Source organism: Epinephelus lanceolatus, chromosome 3 (assembly GCF_041903045.1).
Source record: "Epinephelus lanceolatus isolate andai-2023 chromosome 3, ASM4190304v1, whole genome shotgun sequence".
Classification (NCBI taxonomy): domain Eukaryota; kingdom Metazoa; phylum Chordata; class Actinopteri; order Perciformes; family Serranidae; genus Epinephelus; species Epinephelus lanceolatus.
In genome coordinates this window covers 35752345-35776677 of record NC_135736.1, presented here as the reverse complement: position 1 = coordinate 35776677, position 24333 = coordinate 35752345, and the positions used below count along the sequence as shown (strand labels likewise).

The 24333-nt window shown below is 41.8% G+C and overlaps 1 protein-coding gene across 2 annotated transcripts in view; it reads right to left on the bottom strand.

Annotated features, from left to right (window-relative positions):
• The window catches only part of krt222 (keratin 222), a 33595-nt gene extending 9602 nt beyond the window's left edge, over nucleotides 1-23993 (bottom strand). Inside the window, exons 1-8 of one of the 2 annotated variants that reach the window (XM_033625228.2) lie at nucleotides 23773-23993; nucleotides 19748-19924; nucleotides 19285-19488; nucleotides 12251-12333; nucleotides 10808-10961; nucleotides 7742-8035; nucleotides 3003-3128; nucleotides 1920-2140 (exon numbers count right to left, since the gene is read on the bottom strand). In XM_033625228.2, coding sequence (XP_033481119.1) covers nucleotides 1920-2140; nucleotides 3003-3128; nucleotides 7742-8035; nucleotides 10808-10961; nucleotides 12251-12333; nucleotides 19285-19482 — 1076 coding nt within the window. In that variant the 5' untranslated portion in view covers nucleotides 19483-19488; nucleotides 19748-19924; nucleotides 23773-23993. Of the gene's footprint in view, nucleotides 1-1919; nucleotides 2141-3002; nucleotides 3129-7741; nucleotides 8036-10807; nucleotides 10962-12250; nucleotides 12334-19284; nucleotides 19489-19747; nucleotides 20169-23772 lie in introns of those variants that run through there. The other variant, XM_078166307.1, reaches the window with a different exon arrangement.
• Nucleotides 23994-24333: the final 340 nt, after the last annotated feature.

The following is a 24333-nucleotide window of genomic DNA, read 5'->3' as shown; positions in this document are numbered from 1 at the left end:
TACTTAATCCTCCTTTCTTCCTGCTTTTCTACTCCTTCTCTCGTTCTCATATATGAACTTAATTTGCACAGCCTGAACAAGACCCTGGGTGGATAAAAGATGATAGACAAGTATCGTGGTCTGACCTTTCAGTATTATCTTTTGTGCCTTTTATTTTTTACTAAGAGTCATTTTTATTGATGTATGAGGATGCTCTCATCTCTTTGTTTTGTCCCACCCAATTCAAACATGAACAAACAATGCAAATCTCAGATCCCACATCCTGTCTCTCCTTGCATCAATGACATCAGTCAAAGTCACATCCTGAACTGAAAGCATCTTCAATCTAAAGACAAGAGGAAAACCAAAGGCAGCACTCCAACCTGTCTGTAACCTGGCAAACAAATTAACTTCCTCGAACTATAAAATGACAAACACATGGCTGATGCAGCCAATGCGTTAATTTGCAAAGGAGCTGCATGTGAGATGTCTATGATAATTAAAGGCCATGCCAAAAGATTGGAATATTCCCTCATAAAACAGCTTGACGCTGGCAGGGAAAGAGTTGTGAGAGCAGACAAAGACGAGTCGACTGTCTGGATTCTATCAACCTCTCTGCTTCAAGACAGAGCTAGATATTTAGGCAGTGAATCACTAGTTGAAAGTTTGTCATCTTCACTTAGTTTATCATTAGTGCTTTTTTGTATGTAAAAAATTACTAGAATTTCTTGTCATTTTCCCACCACTGTTGTTACATGTCACAACACATGACATCTCTTTGACAGCTATATAAAGGAATGTTTAAGAAAATGGTGCTGTGTCCTGTGTGAAACCAAGTGAACGTTGAGTATTTTAAGTTGTCCTAAGTAGGTTGTCATCATGTTTCTTTTCCTAAGCCTAACCTACATAACTCTATGTTAAATTTGTAGCTTTATGTTGAGTATGTAACATGACACTTACCTTAACTTAACCTACATAAATTCACGTTAAGTACGCCCAACCATGTGTCTTTTCCGAAACCTAACCTATGTAATTTTACGTTAAGTTTGTAACTTAACATTAAGACACTTGATCTAAACCGCATTACTTTACGTTAAGTACATAACGTGACGACACCCAACCACGTTTCTTTTCCAAAACCTAATCTACATAACTTAAAGTTAAATTTTTAGCTTTACGTAAAGTACATAATTTGACGACACTTGCTTAAACCTAACCTATGTAACTTTCTGTTATGTATGTAACATGATGACACCCAACCATGTTTCTTTTCCTTAACCTAACCTATGTAGCTTTGCGCTAAGTTTGTAGATTTAAGTTAAGTACATAACATGATGACACTTGCCAAACCTAACTTACCTAACTTTTCGTTAGGTACGTAACATGACGACACCCAATCATGTTTCTTTTCCTTAACCTAACCTATGTAGCTTTACGCTAAGTTTGTAGATTTACGTTAAGTACGTAACAAGACGACAGAGTAAGTATGAACCGTGACAACGTCCAACCAAATCTGTTTTTGTAAACCTAACCAGTGTAACTTTACTTGCCTAAACCTAACCTATGTAAATTTACCTTAAATACATAACTTAATGTTACTTATGTAATGTTTGAGGAACGCTAGCTAATTCATTAGATACCATACAAATTGTTCATAAGATATCCTACGAACCGTTAAATGAGGATACATTGTGTGTGTAGTCTGCCTTTTATATGCAATTTGCTATATCAATATGAGTATTTATGTGCTGTCTTTTTTATTTTGCTCCACTGTTCCTTTTCACAGTCTGTAAAGCCGCCTGAGTGCTCTGGGAAAACCTTTTCAGCTCCACAGTATTAATTAGTTTCTTGGCTGACGCAGAAACCACTAAATCCCAACTGAAGAATTGTTTCCTGCTCCCTGTGACGATTTCATTCCTTTCTCTGACCCTTGCCCTCACCTGCCCTCTTCACGCTCCAGCAGACGTCGGTAAGTGCCGATCTCTCGCTCCAGCCTCATCTTGGTGTTGAGGAGCTGGCTGTGGCGCTGACGCTGGGTGGCCAGCCCACTCCTCACCTGCTCCAGCTCACTCTCCAGCCCAGCTATCACCTGGGAAAGGTCCTGCAGCTGGGTGGAGTACAGCCGCTGGGTGTTCTGTAGGGAGCTCTCCAGGCCTTTCTCCTGAAAAGCAAGAAGTACAAAAGCTATTAGGATAATGACAGGTTATTATGTTTTTAATAACTCCACACTGAATTTAAAGAAGTGCATAGAACCTATTAATGTTTTAACTGTACATAGTGTAATTGTTAAAAAACAAGAGGCATCGTCCTTCACTGGTTTCCCATGACCAACATTGCCAATTTTTTTGGTTAGTTTGGTCTGGCCATGCCCTCCTTTGCCCAGCTGCTGAGAGCTCAACCAAGGTGTCTGTAGTGTTGAGCCAAAAGGATACTCATGGTTTATGGTGTACAGTACATTGTCATATTTTAAGCATACCTGCTGTATGCTAGCTACTGTTAGTATTAAGCTCAAAGCACAGCTGAGTCCTTCGAGTTAATACGTGTAAATGTATCAAACTTTTTGAGTTTGATACTCTTTGAAAATATGGTGTCAGTTTCTCCGTGACGCGTTTGACAGTTAGAGTTGCCCGCCTTCAAAACCTCACAGAAATATATTACCAGTCGTCATGTATAAGTTTACATTAATAAAGATAAAATATTCATATGAACTTACTGATTCAGCATCCCACTTGCATGTAGAAAGGCTATGTAAACTCATTAAGATGTGTCAAGGGTTGGTTCAAAGTCCTATTGAAAGGTTTGAAAACACTGTAGATAATGGGCTAACACGTATAGCTTTACAGCATGTTATGCTATATTTTATGTTACTAATATTCTGTGTCTTTAAATTGTCATTACTAGAATCTTAAAATTATTCTACAAAATAAACACATGCAGTCTGCCACTTGCAGTGGAAGACTTGTTATCAGTGTGATAGTTGGGGAGTTGGCCGTGGTGATACAAGCTGACGTGCGCTTTCTTACCATGGCATGCAGGGTCTCGATCTCCACCTGCAGGGAGTGCCACTGCCTCCTGGCCTCAGCGAGCTCGGCCCGGGCCTCTCTCAGGGCAGCGCCGCCGAGGCTCACCTGCGTCCATGCTGCCTCTTCCTGGGAGAGGTGACAGGGGTCAGACGTTAGAATAGGCACAGGAACCCCAACACCACCACCACTGCCACTGTCTCACACAACCATTCAAACACGCTGTCTCATTTTAAATTCAGTAAACTCCAACTGCATGAGATAACAAGGGAGGAACTGTTTTTCTAACCCAAAAATGTGCACCTAATGTTTTGTAGATGAGAGTGTGTGGATTCTTGGAATTAATATCTGCACTACATGAACCAAATAGGCCTGATAAGAAAAACTTACACACACACACACACACACACACACCTTATTGGTAACAGTTCTCGGCCATCGACACTCAGTCAGACAGTCAGAGGAGAAGCAGCCACAGGTGGTGCTGCTGAAAGTTTGTGTGTCAGTTTAGGTAAACAGACAGCGGAGTAGACACCCAGGCCTGCGTGTACACGCAGCTGTACAAGCTGTGTTGACACACTGTACAGCTGTTAGGCGCCTCACACCCTCCGTCCTCGCCCCCGTTCAAACGCAGTGAAGCGGCGAAGCTGTCTCAGCACAGTTATGACAGTAAAAACAAAAGAAGATGACTCAAGTTATGTGAGTTATTCTCTGTTTAATTTATTACTCCAGTGGTTCTCGTTTTCTCTTCGATGCATAAAGTACATTTTAATTAATAGGGAAATATATAACAAACAAATTTAGGCAGAGATGATCCTACATCAGCTCTTCATTACTGATAACACTTGGATAAAGTTGGATGTCAGTGGCAATGAAAATTATTTTCCATCTGTCGTCTCAGGTAGTGATGGAAGAGGTCCTTATTTACTGAAACTGAAAAGTTAAAGTAGCCTACATATTATACAGAATGGCTCCTGTCACAGTGTTACATTATTATATATTATATTAACAAATTCACATGTACCAAATGTGGTGGAGCTTATTTAAACTACTTTATATACTGTTTGGTGGTTTAATCCAAAACAAAGTCTTAGGGCTGCTGTGAAACTGCGCCTACTTAGGATAACAAAAAAGTTTATCTTGGGTGCTTCTGTAAAATAGACAATCGACATAGGATCGCAGAAGAAATACCCACACACCAATTCAACTGAGCTGGACAGCCACAAAAAAAGTTCACAGGCTGAGATCATTACCAGAAAATGGCAATTTATTCGGAACATCCATGCACCAAAAGAAGGGTGCTAAAAAAGTACAAAAAATAGAATTAAAAAGTTATAAAACGGCAGCAAATGTTTCAGTCCTTGACGATCATCATTTAATTAGTGGCACCACTGCCGCTGTCAGCTGGTGCCACTAATTAAATGAGATCAACTCTGAGGAACAGAGGCCTGACTACCAAATCATTATCACCTGTCCAATGAGTATTGTACAAATCACAACATCCTCAAACACCAATGTACGATAAAAGAAGAAGGGAAAAAAAAGAGAAAATAATAAAATAATTGAATAATAAATAAATATTTTTTAAAAATATATGAAAAAATAAATAAAAAGAGCAAATACAAAGTATGACAAAGCATATCCAAGAGTATAATCTATAACAGTGCATCACATCTTATTTTCTGATCATATGTTTTGTATCTAAAATCTTAACTTAAATTACTGCCTCGCAGTTGCATGCCTCTGCTAACCAGTCAAGTTACAGTTTACATCCGTGTCTGTCCAGACTTATATGTATAGTATATGTATAGCTATGGTAGTTGACAATGTTTCAGATGTGGATGATGCTGCAAAGGAGCTACAAATTCTCAAACACAGATGCTTCACACTCATCTTCACCGCACAGTGTCATGATTAGTGTCACTAATTCAGTATATGACCAAATGTTTCCCCTCTCAGTTCTTGAGTTATGCCATTGAGTAATGGCCAGAAAAGTGTTTTACACTATAATATGATGTCACGGTGAAGGTGACCCCTGAAATTTGGACTTAAAATATCATCACTACATTATCATATCCTATAGAATATTTGTGTTAAATTTTGTCATAATTCATGCATTCATTCTTGCGTTATGTCCAAAATGGTGTTTAGTGAGGTCACAGCGACTTGTGACCACCAAATTCTGACCAGTTCATCTTGAGTCCAAATGGCCGTTTGTGCCAAATTTGAGAAAATTGACTAAAGGCTTTCTTCAGGTATTATGTTCACAAGAATGGGAGAGACAGACAGAAAACCCCAAAGCATACCTTAGCCACAGCTGTCACAAGCATGTAGAGATATCTAATAACTACTGCTGTCAAATTTATTAAAAAGTGAGAAAGAAGTTACAACACTTCTCTCAGAAATGTAGTAGTAGATGTGTAAAGTAGCATAAAATGGAAATACTATGTAAAGTATAAATAGCTTCACATTGCACATAAAGGTATACTATACTGTGCAGGAATTGTTGGCTACTGTATATAAACAATAGCAGCAAGAGTGAAAGTGAAAGTTAACCCTAGCTTTGTCTACTTGGCATTTTGCCTTGCTATATTTGCTGTGTTGTGATGTCCGTAGCTTCCTCTTGGATGCGTGTTGCTCATGGTCTGGCGCCTGGTCACTACCTTTGTATAAAGTCCAGACATCACGTGCTTGCTCTGCCTAGGAACGGCACAGCAAAATAAGAAGAATATACAGGCAGATGGCAGATAAATTCACCGCCACACACTTATAGTGATGATCGAGAGTGATTACTATTGTTTGAGTTGTATGAGCTTGCTGGGAAAATCCTGCATAGTATACCTTTAAGTACAGTGCTTGTGTTGTACTTAATTCCAGAACTGATCTCAGGTGATATTTCATACATCACTGGTCTAATTTTGACAGACTACTGGTGTCTATATCTTTGTGTATATTTTTACTGATCTGATTTTTCTATTATGACCCATTATGTAGATTCTATCTGAGCCTCTTCCTGTTTTGACCACTAGTAGTGCTATAGAGCAATGTTTTTCCAGGTGGGCCTGTTTTGTTTGTATAGTGCACATGCCTCAGGGCACACATGCACGACACAACATATGTTGCTGCCACTGGTTTCACACTATTTTACGGATCAGCAGTTGGCATCCACTGAGAAACACAGCAACACGCCAAAAAGGGGAGGGAGGAAGTCTACAAACTCGCAAACATGAAAGCAAAGAATGCAGAAAATCAGCTTTGCAAATGTTTTATGATGAAGGAAATGAGTTGAGCACATTCATGACCTCGAGGATACACACAATGTGTTTTTATTTATGTGTTTATTATCAGGGACAGTGCACATAAATCAACATCACTGTAAATGTGTAGCCAAAAGGCTAATTGTTAAATGTTATCTTTCCTCAGCCTGGTGTTAAACTGGCCAATAAACAACAAATAAAACACACAAGCAAAACAGGATGGAAAGATTATAGATACAGCAGCATCATGCAGAGTAGGACATGTAAAAAGCAGGCAATAATACAAAACAATGATGAGCAAACAACCAGTTGAAACATGACAAGCAAAAGTCACATTTTCGAGGACGTAGCAGAAGCAGACAATCAGCACAGACAGTTGAAGCATGACAACATACAATCACATGATGTTACAGAAGAAAGGTATAACCAAAAGGTACACAACTTTTGTCTATTTACAAAAAAAAGCTCCACAGTGCACCTTTAAGATTAAAAAGAGTAGTGGATTTAATGATGAAGGTCCTGTAGTGTTGGTAGTTTTGTTGCCTGCATCAGCATTTTGACTCTACATTGTAGTTTAGACTTTATCAACTCACGAAGTTAACATTACAACTCAACTTTTACCTGTGTCAGTTCATAATAATATAATATCCAGCTGATTGCGTGTTAATATGCTCGGAAAGCCCTTATTCTGAAAGAGGCAGTGCACTATTTTAAGGCAAATATCCTCTGTGATAATTATGGACGTCATGCAGGCTTGACTGCAGCGTTGTGTAACAGTTACTTCAGTGGTAGAGACAGAGAAGCTCAGATGTAAACAACGACATTTCAAAGAAACCTGCTCCATTTTAGCACCGTGGTAGCTCTTAGCCCTCGGCCAAGGCACTTTATTGTCGCTGTCAGACCAAAGTCATTGTGCTGTGGCTCAGGAACACTGGGGTAAGACAAGGCATCCAGACTGCGTTTTCTTTCACAATAATAAAAAGGAGGACAGTCAGGCTGAAACAACAGTAGAAAAGCTCTTACTTTGAAATGAAAAATGCTGCTGTTATCGTAGATAAAGGATGCAAATGTTTGCAAGATTCGTAAATGAGAATGCTGAGGTTGTAATTTGGCTCATAAATATTTAATGAAGATCAGGGATCATTCACTCAGAGTAGTAGCTGGTGCTGTAACACAATACTGTAATTGTGTGTAACAGTGAGATGGTGAAGGGAGTGAGGAGACCATCACACACAGACACACACAAACCTGCATGAAGGCAAATACACAAAAGGCAGAGAGGCATGGGTGAGTTGTAACCCTCCAGCCTTTCACCACAGTCAACAAACAATAACCATTTAACTCAATATACATCACTCAGCCTTGCCTGTGGGACAGCCTGGAGTTGGTCTGAGGGTGTGTCTGCCTGGCTGCAGGCCAGGACAACATGAGAGAGGCATAGAGAGAAAAAAAAAGATAAGTGAAGATGCAGGAGTGGATGCGTACCTCACTGAGAAGTCCGTGTGTTCTGGATGCTGCTGCTGCTGCTGCTGCTGCTGCTGCTCCAGAGCGGCTGGCCCCGACCAAGCCGGGGAGTGGATTTGACGCGGCACCCAGGCCGAGGTGTCTCTCGCCCAGGCCGGGAAGCCTGCCCTGGTCGCACTGTGCTCTGATTCGGTCGAGGAGCTGGGTGAGCTCCATCCCTGTGCCATCCTCCTCCTCCCCTCCTGCTGCTGCTGTGGCCGTTGCTAACAGAGCATCACAGGAGCCGGCCTGCTGCAGCTGCAGAGCCCGGGCTGCCTGCAAACAGCCAACCAGATGGATCAGAAGGGGGAGGGAGGGGGGGACAGAGAGAGGGAGAGAGAAAGAGAGACAGAGGAAGGGTGAGAGGAGAATGATGTAAATAGTGAGAAGATAAAAACAAGACAAAAAGGCAGATGAAACTTGTTTGTGACTGAATAAGTGATTGAATGTGAAGGAGAAAAAGAGGGCAAGAGTGATGTGTGTGTGTGTGTTTGAGTGTGTGTGTGGGGCAGAGAGCTGTGAGGCAGTCCACGCAATGCAGAGGCAGGAGAAAACATACGAATCAGGTACTGAGCCCTACATGTGTGAAGATGCGTGTGTGTGTGTTGTATGCAGGAAACGACAATAAAAGTGAGGGAGCATTAGTCAGCAAGAATGAGGAAACGAAGAGGAGGAGGTGGGAAAGGGGGAAGAGAGAGGGGGCAGATGAGGTCAGGGTAAAAGGATGAGGAATTGTTGGATGCTGTGAAATGTAGCGAACACACACACACACACACACACACACACACGTACTCTTCTTGTTTAAATCCAGTTGTCTGGTCACAGTCAGCATCTCAAAAGTCCTTTCCCTCATTCTCTGGGGACAAATTTGTGAACCTGTACTTAATGGCATAATTCCAGAATTTTGGAATGGGGTTGTATGATGGTAGTTATTTATAGTCAGAGTGTTAAATACAGTAGATGGCAATCAGCATGCCCCTAGTTTGGAGAAACAAACTACCACAGAAGCTAACCAATACACTGCTGTGGATGGGGGGCAGCAACGAAATGCATTTCAGACTCACCAAAAAAGTAACGCCTAAAAAGTTAATAAGAGTTTCAGTGTATGCTATATTGAGATTATTTCCACCACTTTACTTTACTGCAGAAAGCCCTTTTCAACATGGAAGTTTTTAAAGGCTTCAGTTTCCTGTCTCTGCTCTCTTCAAACGCACCAGACTCCATTGAGAAAAACAGCAATTTAAGCTCACTGAACACGGTAGTTGCTGGTCTACCGCTGCCTCGATCGGTTATTTTGTTTGTGTTATTGTGTGAGTTTACTAACTCTTATAATCCCCAAAGTCACTCAATAACACACACACAATAACTGATCGAGGCAGTGGTGGATCAGCAGCTCCTGTGTTCAGCCATGTTAAATCTCTGTTTTTCTCAATGGAGTCTGGCTTTCAAGAGAACAATATAATGGCTTCAGTTGCCCATCAAGGTAAAGCAGTAAAAATATTCTAAATATAGCATGCACTTAAATTGATATTGTTTTTTTTTAGGTGGCTGAAATATGTTTTTCCGCTGCCCCTGTCCACAATAGCTTCTGTGGCAGTACTCCTGCCTGCTTCTCCAAACTAAGGGTGGAAGATTTGGTAGTCGGAAGTGCCGACTCCAAATGACCTATTTCCGACTTGTGGAGAGTCAAGCTACTTGCATGGCTAATTTACTGTTCAGTTTCACAAACACATACACACTCACTCACGCGCTCACACACTTGGGTGGCTGTGGCTTAGAGGTAGAGCGGGTCATCCACTAATCGGAAGATTGGTGGTTCGAGCCACGGCTCCTCCAAGTCACAGTATCCTTGGGCAACATACTGAGCCCCAAAATGCTACCAAATGGCTGTTCCATTGGTGTGCGAGTGAGCTAAAAACTGAGTAGCAGGTGGCACCTTGTATGGTTGCCTCCGCCACCATTACTGCACAAATAACTTTATTAGAACAAGACCTACAGCAAACGTTCACTAGATATAAGTTTCAAGCAGGCCTGTCCAGCAGTCCCACCATCTGATTCAACTTACCATCACCTGCCGGTTAGTGAACATCTCAGCATGTCATCACCAAAGAGAGAGGAATATAACCTCAGCTCTGATGGAACAACTACAATGTCAGTCAGTGAACTTTTATCCAAACTGTCCTGATCCAAACTGCTCCTCCTCGATATGACCAGTCCTCTGCTACCCCAGGAATCACACCAGGAGAGACTATTCCTATCGATCACTGTCCTCCAAGTGTCTCAGTCATGGCTAACATTGGTGTTTAAGGTGCACAGTGGGACTTAATTTGTAAAGCCCTGTACACAAACTCGCTCACCCTCTACAAAAACACTCAGCAACAGCAAAGTGCTGTTAGATGTCACATTTAGACACCTTATCGCCCACTACAAGAGGCCGCTTGAGGCTTGTGAGTGGCTCTCTCTCTGTAAAACTCCTGAGTAGAAGAGAGACCAATCCTTTTAGAAGTTTGGCTCCATAGTCGATGCTAAGTCCAATAAACTGCTCAACTTCCAGCCATAAAGAAGTCCAACACCATCTTCCAATTATTCAGGTAATTTCCTCCAATGCCCATGACATCTAAGCCTGTCCTGCCACTGTCTCTAGCCCCAAAAACACTGTAAGTGCTCCCCTAAACTTTGCCTCACAGGTGCTGGATTATCCTCCATTTGTGAGCCAATTAGAGGCATCATCAATGTTTCTGGCCCCTCACTTGAAACCATTTTGACTTTCATGAGCGTACCAAGAGCTAATGCTCCTGACAATATTGCTCCCAAGGCCACTGGAGCACAATCCTATTTGTATAAACAATCTTTTTTTCTCCCAATATTGTGACGAGACATGAACTCAACTGGCAGGACGTCATTGTTAAGTCTTTTGTATTCTTTGTCTGAGTGAATAAAGGGTGCATTAAAGATAGACAGGCACAGTGACACAGGCAGACACATGCGTTGGAAGGGAAAAAAGAGAGGGAAAGGTATCAAGCTTTTGCAGGCAGTACATTTAGTGACCTCAAACTCCTGGTGCATCTCCTGCAGCTCTGTCATGGAGTGCCGAAGGTCTGCCTGCAGCGTGATGCTGTTCTGATCCGCCTTCCTCTTTGACTCCCTGAGCAGAGCAACCTGTTGCTCCAGACGCCTGGTGTTCACCTCCTCCGTCTCACACCTGTGATATGAAGTCAACAGCCAAGGCTATTCATTGAGACCCATTCAGTGTTAATCATTTAACTATGCCATATAATACAATTACATAGAATCCTTCAATAAGCACAGAGAAAATACATTTATTCAAATAGAGCGCAGATCAAAGTCAAGTGGGAAGTTTTTACTTTCCTGAAATATTGACACATTCCTCAGTCCTGCCAAAATCTCAGTTTAAGTGGAACACGGCAGGTGAATAGAGGAAAATTTTTAACTAATAGATGTCAACCTGGAAACCTTCCTATTTGATCACTTATGTCTTGACAATTATTGTTTGTATTGCAAGTTTTCTTTGAAGTTTATGTTTAAATATGCATATAAGACATTATTTAATTAAATATGTGCTAATCTGCATATATTTCTGAACAGAAATCTGAACATTGGATAAAACCAGTTTCAAAATTCTTGAAAGGGGGCAGGGGGTTTCTGATAAGAGCTAGAGAGTATCCTCTAAGGTGATTGAGGATTGTGGTTTGAGTTTAAAGATGGTGCATAACAGTGAAGGAGGATGTTGCAAAAATCAAAACTACAAGAGAAAGGATAAAAAAGACCTTGACATCATTTAACTGTGTCATAAACAGAGTCCAGAGTCTCACAGACACTCAGCTAGTCAGGAGACACATCAGGTGGAGCTATAAATAGAACAGGTGTTTTTATTTCAAGCTGCAGCGTGTCGTCGCTGTCCTTCAGGGGTTAATGGCTAACAGTGGAGGGTGTGTGTGTGTGTGTGTGTGTGTGTGTGTGTGTGTGTGTGTGTGTGTGTGTGTGTGTGTGTTGAGGGTGGGGTGGGGGGGTGGGGGGCTCGGTGTCACTCTGCATCAATACATAAGTGAAAGTGCCGACGCGGCACAAAGCCTGGCCTGGATTTGTATGCAGGTTGGCTCACAGGAGCGGGAACTGGTCTGAGTTAGATAACAGAGGAATGGAAAAGCATTGCAGCAGGATGAAAACAGGATGTCTTTAATAGTTATTCTACATCCATGCTTAGTATCCTGTGATGCTTTTATGGGCCAATAATGATGATTCCACATTTCTCTTTGCATGTTTAACTATGTCACCAATTAAGATAGATGTATCTCACTCCTCTACTCTGCACCTGATCATTTTGGACATAAATTGTATGAATGAGCATAACATGTCTGTGGGATGCCATCTCAGGCCTAATATACTCATAATAATAACAATAAGCCCTGTATTGACTGAGGGAGAGGAGCGTTAGAGCTTTCAGGAAAACTACAGCCAAATACAGCTGACCTGGCCTGGATGGCAGCAGCTCTGGACTTCATGCTGTCAGACTGTAGTGCCAGCTGGGCATTCTCCATCAGCAGGTTACCAACCTGGCAAAAACAAAGATACAATAACATTAGATTAGACAGAAGATGCAAAAACAATACGTAACTCTACAGCTGGCACAGTGACTTTGGTCGGAGCTGAGGCATTTGGGTGGGTCTGCAAAAATAGTAACTTTGTTTTTGGGAACAACAAGTGATATTTTAAACTGTAAGTCCTTGATCAGAAATTGTACTGTGACATAGTTAGAAATGTGATCTCAAACATTATCCTACATTATTATGTTGTGATATGTTTTACTACCTCCATACAAACATAATAAAGATCGCTTGTTTACTTGTCCTGAAGGAGGCCATGTTTTTCCCCTGCAGGCTTTTTTTCCCGCTGCAGACATTTTGACGTGTCATTGTTTAAACAAGGACAACTGGAGGAATAACCTTAGTATCAGCGATGACAGTGTATCTCCTTTTTCAGGAAGTTTTGATGCCTGTAAATTAAATACAACTTTTGTCCTGTGAGAAATGAGTTGGATACTATATTAACATACAGTACAATTCAGTTCATACGTGCCATTCCTGTTTAGATTATTCAAGCTTCTGCAAGTTTGAAGTATGAGGACCAAAAACTAACCTAATATTGGCTCATTAACTTTCAGGGGAAGCACAGGTCTTCCTGGGATACGTAAGTTGAGTACCAAAGACATTCAACATTAACATTCAGAGTATTAAAGGGAATTTCGGTATTTTCCAACCCCGACCCTATTTGTCCATGTTTCCCATGTATTGAGTGAGACTGCTGCAGCCTTATCGACGAAACCGGCAAGGACGTGCTTGATTGATTGATTAAAAGTGCTTGTTTATGCCGCTGACATGCTCAGATTTTTATTTAAAGTGTCTGGGAACTTGTGGAAAGGATCCCTACAGAGGTCAGCTTCTTTGTTAAAGAGTAAGATCCTTTTTGTTTAACCAGAAACAGGGCCATCAGCAAACACACCAGACTCCATTTAAATAAACAGTAATTTAAGCATGTATAGAGCCAACATACTTTCACATCTAACTATGGGAATTATGGGTTTATTTCAACCAAACCAGAGCTGGTGATTAATGAAACAGTGGAGAGACAAATGAAGATGTGTATCTTATGATGATAAAATTACATTCTTTTTTAAATGGAGCCTGGTTGGTTGGTTTGAGTATAGTGCTTTTTGGGCTGTTTCTGGCTAAAGAAAAAGGATCTCACTCTTTAACAAAGAGGTCAGTCTCTGTAGGGATCCTTTCAATACTGTTGTTAGACATGTATAATAACAATCTGAGCCTGTCAGTGGCAAAAACAACTAGACCAATTGCAAAAATTGCTTTTCTAATTGGTCACTTAGACACACAACATGGGAAAATAGGTGCTGGTTAAAGATCCAGGTAGATACCGTTTAATATAGAAGCAAACCACCATCTGATATGTAAAGATATGGCGGAGTAATGGCATCCTGAGCAGAGAATTAAACTACACTCCCTCTGTGTGCATTGCAATATGAGACTCACTGTGGTTTGTTGTGGTAAGCCGGTCCGACCACATGTGTGCACCCTACTGGCTAGCTCATTGCTGCTGCTTTGCACTGTGCTCATGGTAGTTACCGCTGATATTGAGAGGGCGTTAGGGAAGCACAGTGCTCACCCTCTGCTCCCCCACCCAGTTAACACCGTTAGCTCTATCAGCACTGTTGCCATTGTTTAGCACTATTTTTGGAGTTAGCACCGTTAGCTGACAGCCACTAACTCAGTTGCCTCCATAAAAATATAAAGAGAAATGTTGCTGAGTGATGCATGAAGCCAAGAACATTTGATCTCTGAGGTGTAAAATTTCTCAGAGCCCCCAACCTGTTGGGCACATAGTGCAAGCTAGTGACTTATGAGCAGCTAATTGCTCATTTAGCCCTCCACTAACTTGACAGGGGATAAAATGATTCAATCGTTCGACTCTTCTGAACTTCAGAAATGTTATCAGACTGAATGGATCAAATCCCAATCCTGAAACGAGTCATACTGTGGGGGTTGTGATGCTCAAAAATACGTAACCACTTATTCACAGATGTCTCTTTCACAATGTTAGTCTATGGGAAAAACTGTTTTTGGGCCCTACGGCATCACGTGATGGACCTGGAAATTGTAATTCCATGTTTGGCCACTATGTCAAATTGGACTGAAAGCCCAGCTCTGTTCTTGGAAGCATGATATAGCCCCTTTAAAAGCATTACATCATATCTTGGTAATGAAGTAAATCCTTTGTGCATTAAGGGCTTGTGTAGAAAAGCTAGCTACATACCAAGTCAAAACTGTCATTATTTTTTGCCTCCTTTTTTATCCTGAATTACTGCTCCATTAAACCTCACCACATCTGATTGCTGAATGAAATGTCTCTGTTGACAGAATGGGGACAACTGTGTCTCGCAGATTCACCCACTCACCAAAAAGCTGTGATGAGCCAAAGGTGTCAAGCACACCAGAACTTTTGTATTAAAGTGAAGTAGTCATGCTGTGTTATTATTAGCCTACGATATTTTGGAAAAATGGGAATACATAACACTGTCACTCTTTCAACTTGTTTATCTTCTATAATCAGATAAAAATCATGTAGTAAGAACTATTCTGGTTTGTAGCACAATAAATTGGCTGTTGCTATCAAATTTTGTTTTTATTTTTGGGGAAACTGAGGTTAAAAGTGTGACAAGTCACATTCAGAACAAATCAGTGTTGTGCACAGAGTTCATCTCTGGCTATGTACAAACTGTATGCATACTGTATGCGGAATAAAGCCAATATCGTACCTCAACACAGCTGACAAATGACTGTATTTATTTGTTTAGCATTAGCAGTCACTAAATTGTACAGAGGCTTGTGTAAAAATGGTCCAAACTGTACTGTTCTTTACAGTTTCATTTGATTCTCTCTGTTCAGTTGTACAAAAAGGTGGCGCCTGGACTCTTATCACACACAACAAAGATGTTAACACACCTTAAATCCCTTTGTTTATTCCAACACTTTCAGAATGAGACACACCCATGTTGAAGGCAAGCCTAAGATAACCTGGAATATTCCATAACATTTATATCATAAACACACACTCATTATCAGCATGTTTTATTACACTGCCCTGTTTCTGAGCCCCAGCGAGATGAGTGAATTAGTAAATCAACGAGATACTTAAGCTAAGTGGCAGTCATTAAGTCTGTGCTGTAAATTCTTAAGTCGATAAACAATAAAGTAATCCTATATGTTAACAGAGAAGCATCCCCTGGATCACTGAACAATGCAGAGTTTGCTCTGGTGTCTGTCATAGTCATGGGAACGTCAGCCAAACTTTGGAGAAGAGCTGGGTGACGTGTTGAGCAATGAGAAGCAAGAGCCATTAAAGTGTCAGTCAGTGACACTTACTCATGCAGAACGTGACGTAAACACCAGGGAGCAGTTAAAAACTGTTAAGTCAAGTCACATGAGATCACCATACCGGTTAATGGTCTCCTAAGTGGATTGGCCTTTAGAATAAATAAGAGTGCCACATTCTTTTTGTGTGTGACAGCAGGCGTTGTTTCTGTGTCTCCCTGGCTCTGACCCAGGTGTGATGAAACATACGCTTCCTGCTTCTAATCCTCTCCAAAAGTTCATTTTAACTAGAGTTACCTCTCACTCATGGATTAACATAAATTTAAGACTTTTTAATACCTTTTCAACACCACTTTAAATGAGATTTAAGACCAAACTTGTGATGGACATACACACCAAAACTATAAAAAATACTCTTTCCAAGTAAACACACTGAAGTCAGTTTAAAATGAACAGTAAGGCAAAATGACACTGATGATGTTGGTAAAGATTCTCAGTCATCCAGGTCACAGTAATCTAAAGTCCTATATCGTAGGCTCAAATGGACTTGCTTGAGTTTCTTGAAGAGGTTTCACCTCTCATCCAAGAGGCTTCTTCAGTTCTACCGGACTGGTGTGAAGTCGCAGGCTTTAAACTCTGTGTGAGTGTGAACCCTTACAGAGTTGTTGAGGTCACATGTCCTCTGAGTTTCAGAGTCTTTAAAGTCACATGTGAGTCGTTGACCCACCTGGCCATTGTGTGTGTCATTAGGGTTAGCTGGGCACAGGTGTGAATGGGTGTTAAGGCCCAATCCCATTTCTACCCCTTAAATCTTCCACTTGGTATTGAGTGCCCTCGTTTGCGAGATAACCCTTGATGAGGGAAGTGAGAAATATTAGGGTAGAGATCTTTCCCTAAGAAATGAGACACAACTTCATGCAAATCGGCGTGGCAGACGTGCAGGCATACGTCACGCGTAGTAGCGACGCAAGATACCGGTAGTCATTCAGGTTTGAAAATGCCAACTCCGGCACTTGTGTTGTGGCGTGTGCTATGTTTATTCTTCTCTGTCTGATGAATCAACGGAGAAGAAATGCTGAAAACAGGAGGCGCCTACGGCGTCTTATAGTTTTGATCGATTTTGTTCGGGTAAGTCGATTTGTTTAAATATTTTGACGCTGTGTTCAACCAAGTTGCTGATGAGTTTACGCTAGTCCAACAATCTGTTGTTTGTATAGCCTACATTCTGATCGTACAGCAACAAATTGTTTTCCAAAACTTGCCGAAGTTGCTGACTTCGCAAGGCGTTCTGGGAAATTTCATCTTCCACTTTGTTTAAAGTGTGGGTCAGGGCTCTCTTGGAATCTAGGGCGCATTTTAAGTGTTGGAAACCACTTCCACTACCTCAATTCTGTTTTGGGACACCACTAGCCTAAACGTGAACGCGCACAACCAAGTGCACGTGGGTATTTCTAGGGGAAGTTTGGGAATTGGGCCAGGCCCTAAGTCGTCTGGGGAGGGAACCCAAGTTGGGATGGCTCTGTCAGCGTCTTAAAGAAACTCAAGCAAGTCCAGTTGCCTACGATATAGCACTTAAGACACTGATGATCATCTCTGTGCTTACTGCTCTGTGCGGAAAAATACACTGAAAAGCAGCCTGGCTCGCAAGGCCTTATTTTTATGATGCAGACTCGCAGCGTGATCTAAGCGCATAGAGGGGCGAAAAATGCACACGTACAGGTGTTAAGTCTGTTCCCCTGTTGAATGATTCTCTCCTGTTAAAATGATGTTTCCTGAAGTGTCAAAGCAGGAAATTCTCATGGTGACTAAAAACATTAAGATCCATCCAATCGGAATTTAAGACAATTAAATGCTTTTTAAGGCCTTTGTGATACAATGAATACACAAACCAAATAACAAATATAAAGTAACAATGATTAGTTGTCTGGAAAAGTATCTTCTAGTAACACATTCATTTAGTTAGTGACATGTCTTATATAAATGTTTCACTTTTTTTAAAATCTATTTAAATCTAAATTTTTTTTAAATCTATTCCCTTTGACTCTCAAATCCGATGTCAACATTTCCATAACTAAAATGTCTTGGATAATTTCCAGCCAGTGTTTCTTTTTTGTGGAGCATTTACATTAAGGGAGCAATGTGTCAGTTTAAGGGAGATTTCAATGGTGTCTTGCTGTGATGACTGCAAATTTTAACCAGCTAAAACTTCTCCCAGTTAAAATTCCATCAGTGTTCATTGATCAGGGGGTTCCTCTCCAAAACAAATGGACCTGGTGATTTAAACCAGTAAAAACACTTTACACATCATAGTTTCTTCTACACTGTTTGGCTTGTCACAGACAGGCCGCTCGCCCAGCGCCTGCTATGTGGCCTCACCTCTTCTCTCTGATAAATGAATGTGTGCTCAACTTATTTCAGATCAAGGCTTTCAGGAGATTATTACCATGAGCTGAATTATCCGCAGAGGTCTCCTTCTTTTCAAAACAAATCACATTACAAATCAGTGTTTCTCCGATGCTGGTTTGTATGTCAGAGCTAGGCCATTAGCCTAGCACCTGCTAACGTGTGCTCAACTTTTATCTCTGATAACTTCAAGAGTTTTTTTACCAAATTATCTGCAGAGGTGTCTACCTCCCCAAAACATCTCAAATGAAGAAGAAGCAATTCAGCCTTCTTGTGTGCGGTGTATCTGCTTATGTGTGGACTTCCAGTGTTTGGTTTGTCCATTCTGGGCTACTGTAGAACAACATGGTGATGCAACATGGCAGACTCTATGGATTGGGACCCGCCCCCTATGTAGATATACACAGCTCATTCTGAGGTAATGAAAAGACAACGATTCTCATTTTCAAGTAATTATACACTAAAGAAAACGTACTTCTTATATTATATTCAATTTCTGCCAATAGGTCCCTTTGAAGCCTACACACTGGACCTTTAAAACATTTTAAACATAAGAAATAAGCATTTCATTGGTTTGGTTCAAAACTCTTTTTATAGAACTCACATGTGTCTTTTAACTTAATGACAAATACGTTTTAATTTCTAGTTGGTTTTGAAAAAAGGTTTTAGAAATCAAGAAGAGGGTGTTGTCTCTCCTGGTGCAAAAGCATGACATTCATAAATAATCAACAGTAAACTTTTATAGCCTCAAACCCATGTTTATTATGTTTCGCCACCATGCATTGTCAGCCTTTCAACAACAACTTTATGAGTGTTAAACAGTTGTTGATACATGGTGGTTTCATCAGTGTAATGTAACACCGCCAGCAGTGGGGCGGTTTTCCTCAACCCAGAGTTGCCACTGCCCTTAAGCCACTTTACCCGGTCTTTAAGTGAACATGCATTTGAGGCTGTTCACATGATGTTGCAAGCAGCTGTCAGCAACATTAGTAATCCGCTGTGTCTCTGTTTTGACTGCAGTCATTGCTGTCTGATTATACACACCTGCTTCTGCTGTCTGCCAGCCAATATGGCCTTGAGCTGATGTAATGGAGCATAATCATTAAACAACAGCAAAGCTGCAACACTGTTCTGGCAAACAGCTGTGCAATTTCCAACATTTTTAAAAGCCCAAGTGACTTTAAATGATCACCTGATAGTTAACAAACAGAGTCTGACCTGAGTACGGAGATCCTTGACAGTCTGTTCCTGCTGGGACCAGTCCCGGGAGTGTGAGGTGCTCCTGACACCCCACTCGGCTATCTGAGCCTCCAGCCTCTGGTTGGCCTCCTGCAGCCTGTTAACCTGCTCCAGGAAGCCCTTCAGGCGGGCGTTCAGACCCCACATGGTCCGACTGGAGTCCTGCAGCAAGTCCATTGAGACCTGAGAGAGCGCACAGCAATATATTTACAAGCACACACAATGAGGCGCTGACATTTCCATACAGTCAAATGACACAGCCGATAGTGCCTATGATGGTCAAAACATTCAGATAGGACGCGGCCGACAGACTTCTGTTTCCTGCAGGATACATGCACAGTCATCCAAAGTTATAACTTTCACAGCAAACACTCCACCACCCGTTTAAGATCACACGCTGCCAAGGCGTTCACTAGGTAAATGTTTACCCAGTGATACTCACCTGAAGCGACGTGGCCTTCCACGAATAAGGCACAATAAGTGTAATAACGAGGCGGTCTGTTCTTCTGGTCACACTGAGCTGATCCACCACTCCCCACAGCTTAGCCACATTCCTCTACAGCGGTCGGGTCAACACGTTCTCCTTCCCACTGTGTCCCAGGTCATCAGCAACAGGCCCCTGAGACAGAGCAGACAGGCTGCCGTTAGCCTGCCGATATCACCGTTTACAAGTCGGGCTGTAGTCTTCAGGGTCATCCACAACAGGGATGTTCCTCCCTGTCTCACCTCACCCCCCAGGCAGCATGTGGGAGAGGGGAGAGCAGTGGGGGTACGCGCTGGACACAGTGCTTACATCACCAGCACTCTGGGGCCCTTTGTGCTCTCTGATCCAGGATTACTGAGCCGCTTTCAAACAGGCAGCAACACAAGCTGTGGAGGGAATGTTCAGGGAGACACAGTGACAGGACCTGTGTGTGTGTGTGTGTGTGTGTGTGTGTGTGTGTGTGTGTGTGTATTTGACTGGTGCTTTAATAAGAGGTTACCGATACATGTACTATAATTACTGTGAAATCTGTGTCCCTAAAGTCAGCTCTGGAGTTAAGTCACACAAACTCTGTGCAGAGTTACCTCTTGCTCAATGACAGTGGTGGCTGGTTTTAGAATAACTGAGTGTGTGTGTCTGTCTGGGTCAAAGGTTTCATCTTCTAAATATTATAATGTGCCCTTCAGTATTTCCATGGATACAGTGTACACAGATTCTCCATAACTACAGCCCTTTGTTTCAGCGCTGACATTTCCATGGCTATCTTGTACATCTAGCAGATGGCAGCATCACAGACATCAATCCTATACTGAAAATATTTAAAGTGTTGTTATAAGATGTATGTTTGGTTAAGCTTAGGTGTGGTGTGACGATTTCAGTGAATGTTTAAATGCCAAGCTGTGATCCAAATGTAAACAAATGAGTCGGCTCACTATTACAGGAGAATGAAAACACAAGATTGTAACGTTGCATGGCTCCCCAACTGAGTGACAGGTTACTTCATGCAGAGACACTATACAACAACTACGTTTATGGAATTGGAACTTTCTGATACCACTAACGTGAGGCTACAACTTACTAAACAGTGTCTACTGTGGCTACAAGTGAATGCTAAAATGCTAAATGCTAAAATGTAGCAGGTCCGCTCACACCAAAACTGTCACAGTAGGTGTTTAACTAATTAAACATTTAACTGTTAACTGACAATAAAAAAAATTTGAATGATTAATACTATCGGTAAAACAGTTAAAAATAGAGATGGTGAGACAGCGGAGTCTGGTCCTGCCCAGGCTGGAGTAATATGCTGCCACCAAGACAATGCCATGATGTTCCTCCAGGGAGACAAGCACCCCTCAACAAGCTTATGACCCAGAGGCAGGGGTGGAAACCTATATGAAAGCAATCAGTTCAATATCTGCCTGGTTGGCATGAGCTAACACAGAAGCAGCGGCTAACATCATACACTGAGCCTTTAAATGGTTCCAAAAAACTCACAGCGATACTGAAATGGCTCGACTCTGTCATTGAACCCATAGGGTAACATTAGCCGTGTGATGCTAACAGTTGACCCAATCCAGTGAATGTGCGGGGTGGGCTGATTTTCAGTGTCCCCAGAACAGAGCTCACACTCCTGCAGCAGTATTGTCATGAGAGAGAGTGAGAGTGGGCAAGAAAGCACTTTGCAGCACTACACACAGCTCTACAATCAAATAAGATTTCAGCCCTTTTATGATTAAGCATTAATGATGACAAAGGCCAGTTATCGCTCTCAAAAAATTCTAAATTATCACCCCTATGTCACAGCAAAGTTTATCTAGGTTGATGATGCAGTGAATTTGCAGTTAGTTGGTGATTCAGCTAACTGCTAACGTGCTGGCAAGCTGAGACCATGCTTTGCTTGTCAGTCAGAATCAGCTTCCAAGCTACCAACTTCGCAAACTGTCAGAAAGCCAGCTGGCTCGACGGGTCTCTATCATCACAGTAACTTCAAATCATGGATTAAAGAATTGCTTTTTTGTGCTACTGACTGCTGTCTCATCACTGTCTGCAAACCGATCCTCTTTTGTGGAGTAGATTATTATCCAGCAGAGAAGGTTAAGATGGTGCAACACAGCTAATAAAAGCTTCCTCAAGCTTACCCTTACCTCAAAGGTCAGAGGCAAGACAGTTTGCTATTGGTCAACGGCACAAATTTGTTCATAGAAGCTGAACTTGTCACAAAACAGGTGTTGGTCCACTGCTGCAAAAGTTCAGCTTTTTAAATGCTGATGTGACACTAGCATGTCAGGTCACAGCAATGTTCATTCTAAGTTCACTAACATTAGTCAATATTAGCCATCTAATGTTACTGGTTTTACAAGACCAAGTGAGACTGAAGTGGAACACACACATACGCACAAGAAGAAAATCTGCCTCGCAGTTGTATGCTTCCACCAAACACTCAAGATACTGTCAACATTTATCTGTCTGTCTAGACTCATATTTTGCCATGACAATAGACAATGCTTCAAATATGTAAATATGTTCCTGCAAAGCAGCTACACTGATGAGTCACACACATCTTCCCCCCCCCCCGCAGCACAGAAGATCTATACAATCAGCACAGTTTCAAGGTAGACACCCAAGATTAGTGTCACCCATTAAGTATCCCACTAAATGTCATTCTTTCAGTTCCTCAGTTATGACGCTGAGTCATGGCCAGAAAAGTGTATTTGGAGAATATTTTGATGTCACAGTGAAGCTGACCTTTGAACTTTTGGGTGTAAAATGTTATCACTTCATCATTTTATCCTGTTAGACATTCAAGTGAAATGTTGTCATAATCAGCCAGAAAGGTGGTTTGTGAGGTCCCAGTGACCTTTGACCACAAAAATCTAATCGGTTCATCTTTGAGTCAAAGTAGACGTTTGTGCCAAATTTGAGGAAATTCCTTCAAAGCCATCCTGAGGTATCACCTTCATGAGAATGGGACAGACGAATGAACGACCCGAAAATATAATGCAAAGTATATAAAATTTGAATAATAATTCAGTCACACTGGACCGCTTGTCCTGTCAGGGGTCGTAGGGGAGCCTATCCCAGCTGACACTGGGCGAGAGGCGGGGTACACCGTGGACAGGTGGCCAGACTATCACAGGGCTGACACATAGAGACAGACAACCATTCAGACCACCTGTCCTGTGTGTTTTTGGACTGTGGAAGGAAGCTGGAGTACCCGCAGAAAACTCCCACTGGAAGGAACATGCAAACTCCGCACAGAGGGGTTTCCCCACCCCGGGTGGGAACCAGGAACCTCGCTGTGAGGTGACACCACTTTACCACCGTGACGCCCAAAACAAGTTCTTCAACTTTTGATTTTGTAAGAATAAAATTATTTTTGTTTTCTCACAACTTACATTAAATGCTTGCTCGCATTACAAAAAATGTATGAGATGTGAATATGAATCTATTTTCATATGGGGTTTCGGCGCAAGAAAACTCTCTTATATGTTTCTCCGTTCATAATTTGTCTTCAAGGAGCCATTTTTTAAAATTTGCAGACATTGTATGAGGATTTGCTATTCAGATGATTTGAAGATGGCAAACAAGCCTGCCTTGCTGGGAGACAGGATGTTGGAATTATCAAAGGAGAGCCTGCACTTTTGTCTGCTCATTGTACAAATATTGTCTCTGTAGTCTCATCTTTTATTCTTTGCACAGAGAAAGAACAGAGGAGTAGGAGTAACCAGCTGACTTTCTCATGCGGCTTTGCTGACAGTTCGCCAGAGTTGTGGTTTCGCTCATTTGTATGGTCAGAAAAAGAACTGATTGACTGATACGGAGTGAGAACGAGAAAGAGGAAGAACTGTCCATTATAGGAGAGTGAAGTAGGGAAATGTGTGGGAGGAGGGAAATGTTAATGTAAATTTGTAATTAAACACACACACACACACACAGCATGCTGACTAATCAAACAGTGCCAGACAGTCTGCTTGGACACTTACCGTCATCGCACTCCCACAACCTCTCAGCAAGGTGGCCTGCTGTTAGCAAAAGAGCAGCGATGATGATGATGAGTAATAAGGTTGTTAGTTAAAATCCTGGAAAATTCACACCTATCAGGGCGTTGCACGAAGCTCTGTTCTCAGTGTCTGGGACAAATGATGTCTGCTGTGACTGCAAACAGGGAATGCCACCGAGCCGGTTTTGAGTTGTCATATTGCTCCCACAAAGATCAAAGAAATCTCTCGCTCTGTTGCACAGCATTTGCAGGAGTGTTTGGCCAAAAGAATCACGTAACTGAGGGCTCCTGGGAAAAGCAGGTAGTGACTTGTTGGGCAAATATCAGGAGGAGAGGTGGAGGCTTAGAGGTGGACACTGCCTACAAGAGGACGAAAACAAACAAGTCAGCCTCAGATTACAGGTTTAACACTGACCAGTCTTATGAGCTCCCTCATGTACCTGACCTCTGTGACTTTACATTCCTCTGCCTCTGTTCCCCGTGAGGGTGGGCGCTTAGGAGCTCTTTGATCGTTCCATATCTGATCCCTCGTTTTCTGTATAAG